Source organism: Haemorhous mexicanus, chromosome 2 (genome assembly GCF_027477595.1).
Source record: "Haemorhous mexicanus isolate bHaeMex1 chromosome 2, bHaeMex1.pri, whole genome shotgun sequence".
NCBI lineage: Eukaryota > Metazoa > Chordata > Aves > Passeriformes > Fringillidae > Haemorhous > Haemorhous mexicanus.
Window position 1 is genome coordinate 53566241 of NC_082342.1, and position 13118 is coordinate 53579358.

Genomic DNA, 13118 nt, shown 5'->3' on the forward strand with positions numbered 1-13118 from the left:
CAGGCATGCATGAGAAACACTGTAGACCCCAAAATGTAAATGTAGCAAAGGGCAGAGGAACAGGACATCCTGTGGTGCTGGGTAGAAGATAAGCACTGGGTAGGATTTTGCTGCTGCAGCTTTCACAGACTCAGTCATGCACCAGGGCAGCGCTGACAAAGAAGTACCAAGAGAATCACAGATTCAGCTAGATTGGAAAAGACCTCTGAACCATCGAGTCCAACCTATGACCCAACACCCCCTTGTCCCTCAGACCACAGCACTGAGTGCCACACCCAGTCTTTCCCTACACACCTCCAGTGACCTCTCTGGGCAGTCCATTTCAGTATCTAATCACCCTTTCTGTGAAGAATTTCTTTGTAATGTCCAACCTAAATCTTCCCTGCTGCAGCTTAAAACTGTCCTCTTTTCCTGCTGAGGGATGCCCGGCAGAAGAGGCTGACACCCATTTGGCTACACTCTCCTGTCAGGTAGTTGTAGGATTTGCTAATTCATGGCAATCTGCAAATGAAACCGATTAATGAAGGAGAGAGCAAGTAAGGTAACTATTTCAGACAAACAGGGAACGTGGTATTGATGAAAAGTGCTCTACTGCCTCGTGCCCCCAGCAGGTTTTTGTGATCTTCATGAGTAACTCGAATGTCTAGGTTAGAGCAGCCATTACCTTGCACTGTATTTTCTGACTGTGGCAATAGAGGTGCACACAGACCTGATAAAATATGAACAGCCACATGAACATTTTTTTCCACAGTAATCATGTAAGCAAAGAAAAAAAAAACACAACCCCCCCCCCACCAAAAAACAAAAAAAAAGGCTGACACATTTCAGACTATTCATGTGTATATTCTACTTCCAAATAATTTCCCTTGTGCATATGCTTCATTTATTAGGGCTACAAGACAAAGAGCTAAATGAGACTGTCTATTACATACATATTTTTTGTGTAATTCTCTGCATAGATATTCTGCATATACACAGACACACACACAGATGAAACTTGAAAATTCACTGTACGAAATATATATTATGGGCAACTCATTAATTTGTAGTGAGGCTGCAAGAAAAGTTTTTGAAAAAGGGAAGAAAATAATCCAAATCCTTCTGAAATCCGTTTTTTTTTTTTTTTTTTGCCATAAAACAAAGTAAAGTAAAAGAACTGGAGCAGGAGATATAGTTTAAAGGATAAAATGGCAAGATGAACATCATCAGATCACAGGCGACATTATCAATAAGATAACAGTGATGACTCCACCAAATAACAAGAAATAAAAAATATATAATAATAATAATGATAATAATTTATTAATATTAATATTAACAATAATATTAATATTAACAATAAAAAGCCTTTTTAGGTGTTATGGGCTTTTGGAGATTGCACATTCCCAACTATCATTGTAAACTCCCTGGACCAAGTCTTTATAGCCTTAAGTTGCTCCAGGGTAAGTTTAGGTGGGACGTTAGGACGCATTTCTCCACGGAAAGGGCGATTTAACATCGGCATGAGCTGCCCAGGGAGGTGGCGGAGTCACTGTCCCTGGAGGTGTTTAAGGGAAGACTGGATGTGGCACTCGGTGCTGTCTGGTTGAGTTGGTGGTGTTGGCTCCCAGAGGTATTTTCCAACCTAACTGATCCTGTGATTCCTTGAAATGAGCCGCGAGAGGAATGATTTCAGACAGGGCTCGGAGGGCTCGCTCCCCCGACGGGGAGGCAGCGCGCTGGTTTGGGCGGGCGGGCAGAGTTAATCTGCGCGGCGCTTGGTGAGGGGCTCTTTTGTCAAAGCCATCCGGAAGCACAGCGCCTGCCGCTGCCAAGGCTCACGGGGTGTCTCTGTCCTTCCGGAAGAGAAAACCTCGTGGCTCCGGCGCGACCCGGGCGGGTGGGGGCGGCGCTGAGATCCCCGCCTGGGCCGGCTGGGGCGCGCCCGCCGCGCTCCTCTGAGGGAGCCGCGGGGGCGGGGCCGCCGACGGGGTTTGTCCCTTGGCGGCCGCCGTAGGGCGCGCGCTTCCCGCTGCCGGCCCGCGCGCTTCGGGAGCGCCATGAGCCTGTGGGCGGACAAGCACCGGCCCGGCGCCCTCGGCCGCCTCGACTTCCACCGCGAGCAGGCGGCGCGGCTCCGCAACCTGGTCAGTGAGGCACGGGCTCGGCTCTGCCCGGCGCCCTCCCTGCCGGACTCTGCCCGGGGCCCCGCCGCCCTCCAGGTCCTCTGGGTCCTCTCCTCCCCGCAGCGAGAATCCCCCCGGAGTCGGCATTGCGGCTGAATGAGGGGGGAAAACTTTACTGTGCGAGCACTGGAACAGATTGCTCTGAGTGGTTGTGAAGTCTCCGTCACTGGAGATAGTCGAGAACCCTCTGGATGCAATCCTGTATCCGGTGCTCTGGGAGATTGGGCCACCGTGGTCCTTTCCAGCCTGACCCATGCTATAATTGGGATTCCTTGCGGGCCCGTAGCGCTGCTCTGTGGGACCGGGGTCGGCAGCTTTCCCTCCGTGCAGGCCCTGCCTTTCCAAGCAGCGCCCGTGCCGCGGGAAGCGTCCCGGCATCGCGCCCTGCTTGGGAGCGCGGCCTTGGTGCCGAGGGAAAGGCTGCGCGGGAATCAGAGACTCGGCTCTTTCGGGAGTGGTGTGCACATGTTCTTCCTGCTGGTTTCAGTGTCCCCGAGAACAGGGCTTGGCTTGTTTGCCTTATGTTAGCAGAAACTTTTGAGGCGAGCAGGTGGGAATGAAAGTCAGGACTGCTTCCCCTGCCAGATGTGCCGACTGGCACATGCACTTCCTCAGGGATGAGTGATACCTAACTCATCCAAGTGCTTTCTGTGGGGTATGATCAGATGTGCTCCAGGTCATGCATTTTAGCTTTCCAGGTAATAAAATCCTAAACGTGTGTATGTGTATGGATGTATGTCTGTACCTATATCTATCTATGTATCTATCTCTGTATATGTATATATATATGTATGTATATCATAACTACATATATAAGCATCTGCTTTAAACTTTGTTTCAACCCTTTTTTCTGTGTGTTTCTCACAGCTGTCACTCTGTTAACTGTGGGAAGCATATAAATGTTGGAGTGGGGGTTTTGGGGTTTGTTTGGTTGTTGGTTTGCTTGGGGTGTTTTTTGAGCAGTGGGGTGTTTGAAGTTAAATGAGTGGCACATGGCTGTCAGAAAAATATATAGTAAATGTTGCTGCAGGAAAGGATTTCAGCAGTTTTAATTCTAGGTGCTATGTTGTGATGGAGCTGGAAAAGTCATTTAATGTAAACTTGGGTGAAAATAGAAGAGTAAATGATCTTATAAGGAAAATACTGTGGTAGCTAACTGATCTTGTTTCTCTTTTGTTCAGGTTCAGTGTGGTGACTTTCCTCATCTGTTGGTGTATGGACCATCAGGAGCTGGAAAAAAGACAAGAATAATGTGTTTGTTAAAGGAATTATATGGTGCAGGAGTGGAGAAACTGAGGATTGAGCATCAGAGTATAACGGTAAAAAAAAAAAAATTCCATCTCCTATGAAGTAATGTGGAAATACTGACATATTTCTGTTGTCAGACCTTTGTAGTTTTTTGAGTTTTAAAAATTAATTTTTATCTTGCACTCAGTATCTTCAACCTTTTTATGTAATTAGTCATACCAGTTAGGTTATATGAACAAATTATTTTCCAGATGTTCTTCAGGTTTTCAGGATGTGTGGTTCTCTCTTGTTTTCTGTGCCTGGTTGGCTGTTCTTGTGGTGTAGGTTTTTTTGTTCAGAGTGGGTTTTTTAATTTATTGTTTACAGTTCATTTTGGACCTCTGCTGTTGCTATTTTACTGGCTGGATGATGTGTCAGTATTCCTTTTTTTCTTTGCAAGTGGGGCTGGGATTGTAGGAGATAAGTCTGTGTCTCAAGAGTTCTTTGATCTCTGAGACTCTTGGTTTTCTTGTGATTTAGCCAGGTGTAAACTCTAAGAGATTTTTAGAACACTTTCTGAAATTTAATGTGCTTATTTTCTACGTAGGCACCTTCTAAGAAGAAGATTGAAATTAGCACCATTGCAAGTAATTATCACCTCGAAGTTAACCCAAGGTAAGTGTGCAGTAAAAATGCCTCACTTCAGAGGTAAGCCACTGGCTGTGTTGTGAGTGCCTTCAGCCTGGGTGTATGAGGGACTGATTGCCTGATTTTTTTCCTGAGCGGGTTAGGTAATGGTCTATGGGTTTGGTCTGCAAATGAGAGCAGTGAGAGGATTTTTTATTGAACAACTCTGAATAAACAAAAATTTGGATTGCTGTATACTTAAGGCAGAAATGATCTGTTTAACTGGCTACATAAGCATGCTGATGTTGAGGAATGGGCAAAAGAGACAATTCTGGATTGATAGATTTCACCATTTCAGTTGAAATGGAGAACTTCTACTGGAACCAACACCTCCATATCATTAGTTTTCTCACAAATACAAAAATTAAGGAATTTTAAAGAAAGAAATGCTTACCCTGTAACTCTCCAAATAAAGTGTTTAGAGCACCACAAAGAAAGACCACCACAACATACTGTGGATCCTGTCTTGAGTGAGGTCTGATATTGATTTAAACAACAGAAGCTCTAGTGGGAGCTATCTGCATCTTCTTTGGCTGTTATGAAATTGCTGGTGATAGTTCAGAGACCCAAAGCAAATATTTGTATTTACCTGAAACCACATAATATTCCTTTAAATGACAGTGAGTGAATGTCATTGTGTACTGAGTGGTGTTGGTTACTGCTAAACCATAGCTCATGCTGCCTTGCCATATAGAAGTTATTCTGCACTGCCAGGTCTCCTCATTCTTCAGCTAATCTGTTTATTGATTAGTGAGTATCTGCTGGTGTTCTAATACAGACACAAATAATTATCAGCTAATATCAATAAAAGCTGAGGCTTATTGGTAATCACTGTTTTGAATATGTCATTTTGGTGATATCAAATGTGTGACCATTCAATCCAGCTGTGATAACCTGATACTACTAGCATTTTTCCTGTTTCTCTGTATAGAGTACTTAGAGCTTGAAACATAAAATAATTATATTTCAATTTAAATACAGAAGTGCTGAGTTTTGATTAAGGATTAATATCCTGATTTGTAGGCTTTTGGTGAACTGAGCAATTGTCATGTTTATGTCTGACCAGACAGTAAACCTCTGTGCTGTGCAATGGCCTGTGAAGTTTGACTGAATTATAACAATGGTGAAGTCATGTGCATCTTGAGTAACATGGAATGGGTGAATGGTTAACAGGGAGAGGAAGGGAATTTCTGGGAAGGACTCTGCGGAATAAAACCCTGCATTTACATCAGTCCTTTGAGTCAGGCATCCTACTACAGGGTTAGGCTTAATTGTTATTCCCAAAATGAGTAAAAAGGTTCACACTGTGTGTCCTTGTTCAAACTAAGTAAAAAAAGTTTAGGTTTTTCATCTGAAGAAAATAAGTCCTATTTTAATGAGTTAATAAAATAGTTAACAATTAATTTAGTACATTTGAATAAAGTGCTACTAAGCCAGTTGCACCTGCATAAACTTTGGATTGTTTTATTGTAGAGGAGGTAACTTTCAACAAAGTATATGGGTATTAGTTTAATTCTAACTTAGCAGCTTCTGAATTCTTTTGGCATTCTTGCTCATTTAGTTGACTTTTGGAGTATGTATTTTATATGCAATATGAAGTTGTTTTAAAACATTTATTCAAATTCCTGGTACAGTGATGCGGGAAACAATGACCGTGTGGTAATTCAGGAGCTCTTGAAGACAGTGGCACAGTCCCAGCAGCTTGAGACAAGTACTCAACGAGATTTTAAAGGTGAGTAAAACAGTTAAAACCAGTCAAAATGCTTTTTAAACATGGGGAGATTTCAGTTCACTGTTTTGTTTGTACCTGTACATTGCGTGAAGATTGTACAGTCAAAAAGGCACGCAAGTAATCTTAATTTTCCTGCCTGTGGAACCATGCTGTGTTTTTCTGTGTGTTATCACTTATTTTGGTGTTATGGCTTGTATGTCAAAAGTACTTTTTTCTTAGAAAGATTTGATATTAACACAGAACCCCACTATGTTTAATCCTTTTTTCAGTGGTGCTGTTAACAGAAGTTGACAAACTTACTAAAGAGGCTCAGCATGCCTTGCGAAGAACAATGGAGAAGTACATGGCAACCTGCAGGTTGATCCTGTGCTGCAACTCAATGTCAAAAATTATAGGACCCATTCAAAGCAGATGCCTGGCTGTACGAGTGCCTGCTCCCAGCATTGAAGATGTATGTTGAAACAGAGGCAAAAATAAGTTACTATAAAATTCTTACAAACAAGTTCTTGCTGTCTACTTATATTTTATTTTCACATAATGACCTAGTTTTCCTTTGTGTTGGATGATTTTCCCAGCATGGCTTATGAAAGACTGGTTCATCTCTGGTCCAGAAATCTTTCTAACAGAAGATATGTTGATGGTGAACAGTTTGCTAAGTGTTGTACTTCCTGCTATCTGTTTTCTGTCTAGATCTGCCATGTCTTGTCCAGTGTGTGTAAGAAAGAAGGCCTGACTCTTCCTCAGGAACTGGCTCAAAGGATTGCAGAGAAATCTGGCAGGAACCTTCGGAAAGCACTACTGATGTGTGAGTCCTGCAGAGTACAACAGTAAGTCACTGCAAAAATTAATGTAAGTTCTACTGTCAGACACATAAATGACCTTACTTTGAAGGCTCTGTTAAAATAGGCAACAATTTGCTTAGATTGTAATCTCTAAAAATATACTATTTTTTAGGTATCCTTTTACTGCTGATCAAGACATTCCTGAGATGGACTGGGAAATTTATTTGAGAGAAACTGCAAATGCTATTGTTGGTCAACAGACACCACAAAGGTAGGTTAATGCACTTGTTAAGAGCTATAAATGGTGTTTTCCCTGTACTGTGGAACTTAAAAAAAAAAAGTTGTATTCAAAAATGTGATGTCTCCAGTTACGTGTAATTTTCTGTATTTCTACTGGAGCTGGTACTTTGCAGCCAGAAGAGCTGAGCTTTAAAATTGCTGGAGAAGGCTGAATGAGTATCAGGAACTGAAGAACTGTTGTTTTTCCTTGTCAAAACTTAATCTAAAATGACCATAGGCTCAGTTGCATGTTTTGTTTCCTGCTTGGGTGATTTTTTTTGGTGTGGGAGTCGTAGGTGTTGTATGGTCATTCTGGTTTGTTTGTTTGTTTTACATAAAGTTTCTCTTCGACCATCTTTAGCATAAAGCACCTTTTAAAAAGAACTGAAAGGGAGAATTTGTTGCCTTTTTTGAGCACATTAGGAGATGACTTCTGTGTCCATCTCACTGTCATTCCCAAAACCTGATCCTTTTAGCCTGTTCCACGTATTCTTTGCATGACATGTCACTTAATTTAAATGCTTGTAGCATCTGCCCTTCTGTTTTCAAAAGCTGAGCTTTGGCTAATTGTGTCAGCTCTGCCAGCTAATTGTCTTAGCCTTATAAACAATGAAGACAGAAAAACAGCATAAAGGAACTCTCTGGCTGTAGTAAATTAGTCACTAGTCTTAAGCATGAATAACATTAGATATTAAGAAAAATTAAAGGGAAACAATCCTGAGACAAATTATGATAGCCTTGTAGCTTCTAGATTAACTGAGACCATTGTAACTAGAGTATGTGTCATTTATCTTTTGAGTAAAAGGTGATATGCAGCCTTTGAATTGAAATTGACTCATGCAATGCTTTTGGTTTTAAAATAACACCCAAAACCAAACGCAGAAAAGAGACGTTACTAGGATTGCCTCTTTTCCTGCAGTGTATTTCACTAGTTGTGAAAGACATTAGTATGCTTTGGGATCATACTTCTCATATTTTGTGGTGTCTTTCCAACAGGCTTTTAGAAGTCCGTGGACGGCTTTATGAACTCCTGACACACTGCATCCCTCCTGAGATTATAATGAAGGTAATTCAGCTATCTAGCTCTTAATGTGCTATAAATTTTAATATCGTGATGGTCTCAACTAAAGCTTTTTGCAAAAAAATACACCAAAACATCATAAATTATCCAGATACTGATGAAAAGCCGTGTCCTTTCCAAACAGAGTAAAACTTGTTCAGTGGTCAAAGGAAGACAGCCTCATAGCTGAGTAAAAATAAAGGAGGACATTCTTAGTCCCCTTCACTTCTCAGGCCAGTTACTATATTAAAGCATAGTTGAGGATCTTGGTGGTCTTTCACAGCCTTAATGATTGTATAATTCTGTGGGCTAATCTTTATATGATTGGTTTTCTTTTATAAGTTTTGTTGTTATAAGTTCATTATTTGCTATATCTTTGTGGAGAGGTGTCCAGCAGGACTATTCAAAGACGGATGTCACTTTGGGAGGAAAAAGCAAGTGGGATGTACATGTTTTTATTCTAAGGAGGGTGAAAGGATACTGAAGACAGCTAGAGTAGAACAAAGATCAAAAATAATGTTTGCAACTTAACCTAGTAATATTTGCTTTGCCATCAGACATAATTTCTTTTCACATTAACAAATTTCTGCTTTCTGATGGTTTTGGTACTTAGATGTTTCTTTACCTTTCCTTTCTTACAGTAGGTTAGTAGATGCTACCTTGCTGTGATTGAGAGGAAAAAGGTGCATGTTCTCTACTCACTCCCTCTTCATAAACTTGAAATGCTCTAGGGATACTTCTCACTTAATCCTGGCTGTTTTAATTGAGATGGATTTGCAATGATTTTATTGCTGTCTCTAAAATAATGCATTTTGGGGTTTTGTAATGACTCAAGTATTGAAGTCAAGTTGTCTTGTGTGTCTGCACATAAATATGTTCATAAATACAGACAGAGACACCTAAATTCTAAATAACCTTTTTCTTGGTTTTTATTAATGTTGTTTCTCTTTGTGCTTGATGCTGTCAAGATATAACTAAGTGGTTTTAATACACTTGCTGTCTTGGTAGGAATTCTCCTCAGGCCATGTTCCTACATGCAGTAGAGGTTATAATGTTTGGAGATGAGGTTAATTAATTTTCTTTTATTAAGGCATAAATTATCCCAGTAAATTAATATATTTTCTGTTGGATTAATGAGTGAACTATTGGTTAATGCTTGGCTATTTTCAGAGAACTAAGATTATCCTCTTAACAAATAATACATAATTTTTCAAATACTGCCTTGTTTTGTCCCATTTTAGGGTCTCTTGACAGAACTTCTAAATAATTGTGATGGACAACTGAAAGGAGAAGTCGCACAGATGGCAGCCTTCTATGAACACCGCTTGCAACTGGGCAGCAAAGCCATTTATCATCTGGAAGCATTTGTTGCAAAGTTTATGGCAATTTACAAGAAGTTCATGGAGGATGGGCTGGATGATGTAATGTTCTAACTGATGCCCAAAGTTGCACGCAGAATGTTGTGTCAAGATGCCAGTGGTGTTGCAAATATCTAGTTGTCAGTGCTTGATTACATGTGGATCTAGTTCTAAGTCAAATATTTTTGTTTTGCTATTTAATAAAACAATGTTTGTGCAGCTTTAGAAACCAGATGGATTTTTTGACAGCCACAAATCCATCTTTAGAGCTGTACAAAATACATTGGCCTTTCAGAAAGACAGCACATTGCCTTGCAAGATGTGCAAGATCAGAGCTGCTTTGCAGTATTTGTAACCTGACATTAAGAAGAGAGAACACAGGTGCTGTGTGCTTGGTTTTTGTTTGTTAATCACAGATGGGCAAGGCTGAAGGAAAAAGATGTTTTTTCTGTGTTCTGCCAAGTTCCACCTTGAACATGTATGTTCTGCCTTCTCATCTATACATCTTAGTGTTTGTCTCTCTTTTTTTTCAGCCTGAGTGTTTTCTGTTGTGTGTTCACACCAAATGTTTTCTTTCTTTTTTCTTTGTGAGCAGTTGCATTGAAATTGTGGAGGAGCAATACTTTGGTGTTGCTTGTAAATCACATGTTTAGAAGGATTATACCTTCATAAAGCAAGTTCACTTGCTGTCTGACACTCCTGGGTTGGCCTCAACATACATAATGCTGTTCAGGTAAAGGTTATTACTTTGACTATTTTTTAATAAAAGGAAAAGTTTCAGCTTTCAACAAGTATCTTTTACCTCGTAAACTGATATGTGAAATTTTTAAAATGGCAAAATAAATTGTAGCAAATATGAATAAAAATTCTTGTTTTTTTCACACTGTCTGTGACAGCCTAGGTGCATTCATCTGCTTTGATGTAGACATCTTTCAGAAGGGTGGGATATCCCACACATGCTGTAAAACTGAAGGGAGCCACTGAAGTTTAAAAAAATCCAAATAAATACAAGCAACAAGAAAAAGTGAAAAAACAGCCTCCCAAAACAATAATAATGATAATAATAGAAAACCAACAACACCTGTGATGCAAGTCTTTTGCATGTTATGCCTGTGTACCATGGTACTATAAAAATTACTGAATTCATGCTCTTTATTTCTTCTCAATGCTAATTTAGGCTATTACTAGACAGTATTTAAAGCTTAAGTTAATTAAATACTGCTGCTGTTCTCAAGGACTTAAGGGTTCCATGTGGGGTGTTAATGCACAGCTTGCATTCAGATTCATTCTCAGTAAGATGGTGCTGCCCTGTTTCCTGCTCAGTGGGGCTCCTGAAGAAATAGTTGATGAGAGTTTTTTTCCTTCCATATGCTTGTCACCCAAATCCACAGCACTGGTAACTTGTCATATTGTGAATGTCTTCACTGTCAAAAGATCCTGCAGAAACATTAAGTCAGCGATAGTGAAAAGGAATACTTAAATTCATTACAAGGTAGGGCACAACTTTGTAATGGAGGGGGCATAATTACTGCACATAAAAACTGCCCTGCTCTGTCTTTAGCCATGTCTTATCTACTGATTTTTAAAAGCTAAAAAGTTCTTATGATTTCCTTACTACTAACGTATAGTGTGTGATAAAGTAAAAGTGTGAGTTCAAAGGATGACAAAACACTTCCCCCTCCCAAAAAAACCAACCCCAAAAGCTAATCTGGGAGAAGAGGAATGTATGTAGGGGGTTGTGAAATGCATAGGGACAGTGTTGCTGTGGAGAGTGGAGAGGCAGGAGCTGTGTTGGAGGTTTGTTGGGGCTGAGGAGCAACTTTCTCTTTCAAAAGGCCTCAGCAGCTTTGTCTAGGAGTCAGAAACACAAGTATGAATTTCTGTACATGTTGCTTCTTGTTCAAGTTTCATTTTTATTTATTACCTGGGATGAAGCAAGAGTAGCCAAGGATGGAAAAATGGTATAATGACAGAATTTCTGTGAGAACATGGCAATCACTCATCCTGAGAGCCAGCATTTCCCCCTGCTGATCCTGACTCTTCCACAGTCTAGAACACAAATTTAAACACACATGGGCACAAGTATCTTACAGGTCTCTGCACGTCTTTCCTTGCTAGTAATTTTTCAGGAAATTTTGACATAATAACCATAATAGGCTTCAGGGGAAGTGGTCGTGCCACCAAGCCTGTCAGAGTTCAAGGAATGTCTGGATGTTGCTCTGTCATATGGTTTAGTTTTAGTTTGTCTTGTGAGTAGCACAGAGTTGGACTTGATGATCCTTAGGAGTGACTTCCACCTTGAGAGATAAGTAAGTGTTGTGCTTTCTGGGAACATTTTAGAGTCTCACTGCCTTAGATGCTGCTTCCTGTCCCTTAGGGGTAGTTGCAGCTCTTGCTTAGAAGCAGTGTGATGTAGAACTGAGGTGCTGGGCTCTGCTGCAGGGAGCAGGGACCCTTGAGCTCATGCAGGTGGCTGTCAGAAATAAAACTGAGGTTTTTGCCTTTTTTTTCCCTTCATGGGGCTCCTGTGCAAATCCTTTTACCAAAAATTCAGAATGTTAGTCTGGCAAGTGAGCCTCTTCTGGGTGGGCACCGCTGCCTCTCCAGACTGGAACAGAATCACAGAATCATTTAGGTTGGAAAAGACCTCTGAGATTGAGTCCAGCTGAGCCTGCACACACATGGCCCAGCAACAGTGCTGTGCTGGACCTACACTGGGCACAGCGCACCTGCCTTGCACATCAAGTAGAAGAGGCAGTGCAGATAGACTCCTGAACACTGACTAGAACAGGACCAACCTCTCAGATGATCCATTTCTTCAGCTGATTTAATCTTTTAAGACCTGCTTAGAATTGCTGCTGAATTGCATGCTGAGAGGATTACCCTCGCTTTTATCCAGCTACACCTCCTGCTAGCTGGAATTGAAAACTCCAAGCTGTTCCCTCCCACATAGGACTTAAGCACTGAAGGTGTCTGAGGGGTTGCAGAGGAGTCAGCTTCATGATAGCACAGAAAGCCAGAGGTGAAACCGGTTTAAAAAAAAGGATCAAGAAACTAAAGGCAGCAACTACTTCTGTTGAAACTTTCTCTGCTCTGCAGAGATCAGCTGTGCAAAGGGTAAATGGTACATTCATACTTTATTCCCCATCTCTCAAGCCCAAGTGCTAACTCTTGTGAGGAATGTTATCTAAAGAATTTGACCTCTATTGTTGAATGTACCCTAAGAAATAGTATATCATTAAAGGTGCATGTCAGAAATTAGTTACATTTCACAAAATGGCTAAGATTAAAATAATTTGTCATTAAATTCAATACTTGAGAAATTGACTCAGAATTTTCTCTGTCATCAAAATTGAAATTATTTTCTGTCCAAATTAACCAGGACCCCTAGTTCCTACTCCAGGTTTTTGCCTTTTTTTTCTTCCTTTTTTTTCCTTTTTAATGCTGTGGATGCTTTGCTTGTTTGCAAGTTGACCCCAGTAAGAGTTAAACATTCCTATAACAAGTTGTCTGTCTTCTACAGTTGTGTACACTTGTTGAACTTCTGGAAGAAATTGAATGCTCTGTTTCAGCAATCCTGGCATTAGTAAATTGTGTTCCAATCATTTGAGCCTTAGGTGACGTTTCAGTAAAGGAGGGTTTGGCACCTCCTAAATAAGGGTGAGGCATTAGCTATTACAAGCAGGTAGTTTCACCTCTGACACCTCTGGTTCATCTGTATTTCTCCTAGCAGCCACTACCTCTGTCCTGGCACCTTCTTGGAGCTATCTGCAGTTCTATCCCAGGACATGGAGTCGGTGTTGGTCTTTCTTATATGTTTTAACCTCT

General features: G+C 40.8%; 1 protein-coding gene across 1 annotated transcript; it reads left to right on the plus strand.

Annotated features, from left to right (window-relative positions):
• The first annotated feature begins 1970 nt into the window (after positions 1-1970).
• RFC3 (replication factor C subunit 3) lies at positions 1971-10171 on the plus strand. Its single transcript, XM_059838857.1, has 9 exons — positions 1971-2126; positions 3347-3484; positions 4000-4067; positions 5714-5811; positions 6081-6262; positions 6502-6638; positions 6766-6864; positions 7869-7938; positions 9174-10171. The coding sequence occupies exons 1-9, from the start codon at positions 2040-2042 to the stop codon at positions 9363-9365; spliced, it is 1071 nt and encodes a 356-aa protein (XP_059694840.1). The 5' UTR covers positions 1971-2039; the 3' UTR covers positions 9366-10171.
• The last annotated feature ends 2947 nt before the right edge of the window (positions 10172-13118 follow it).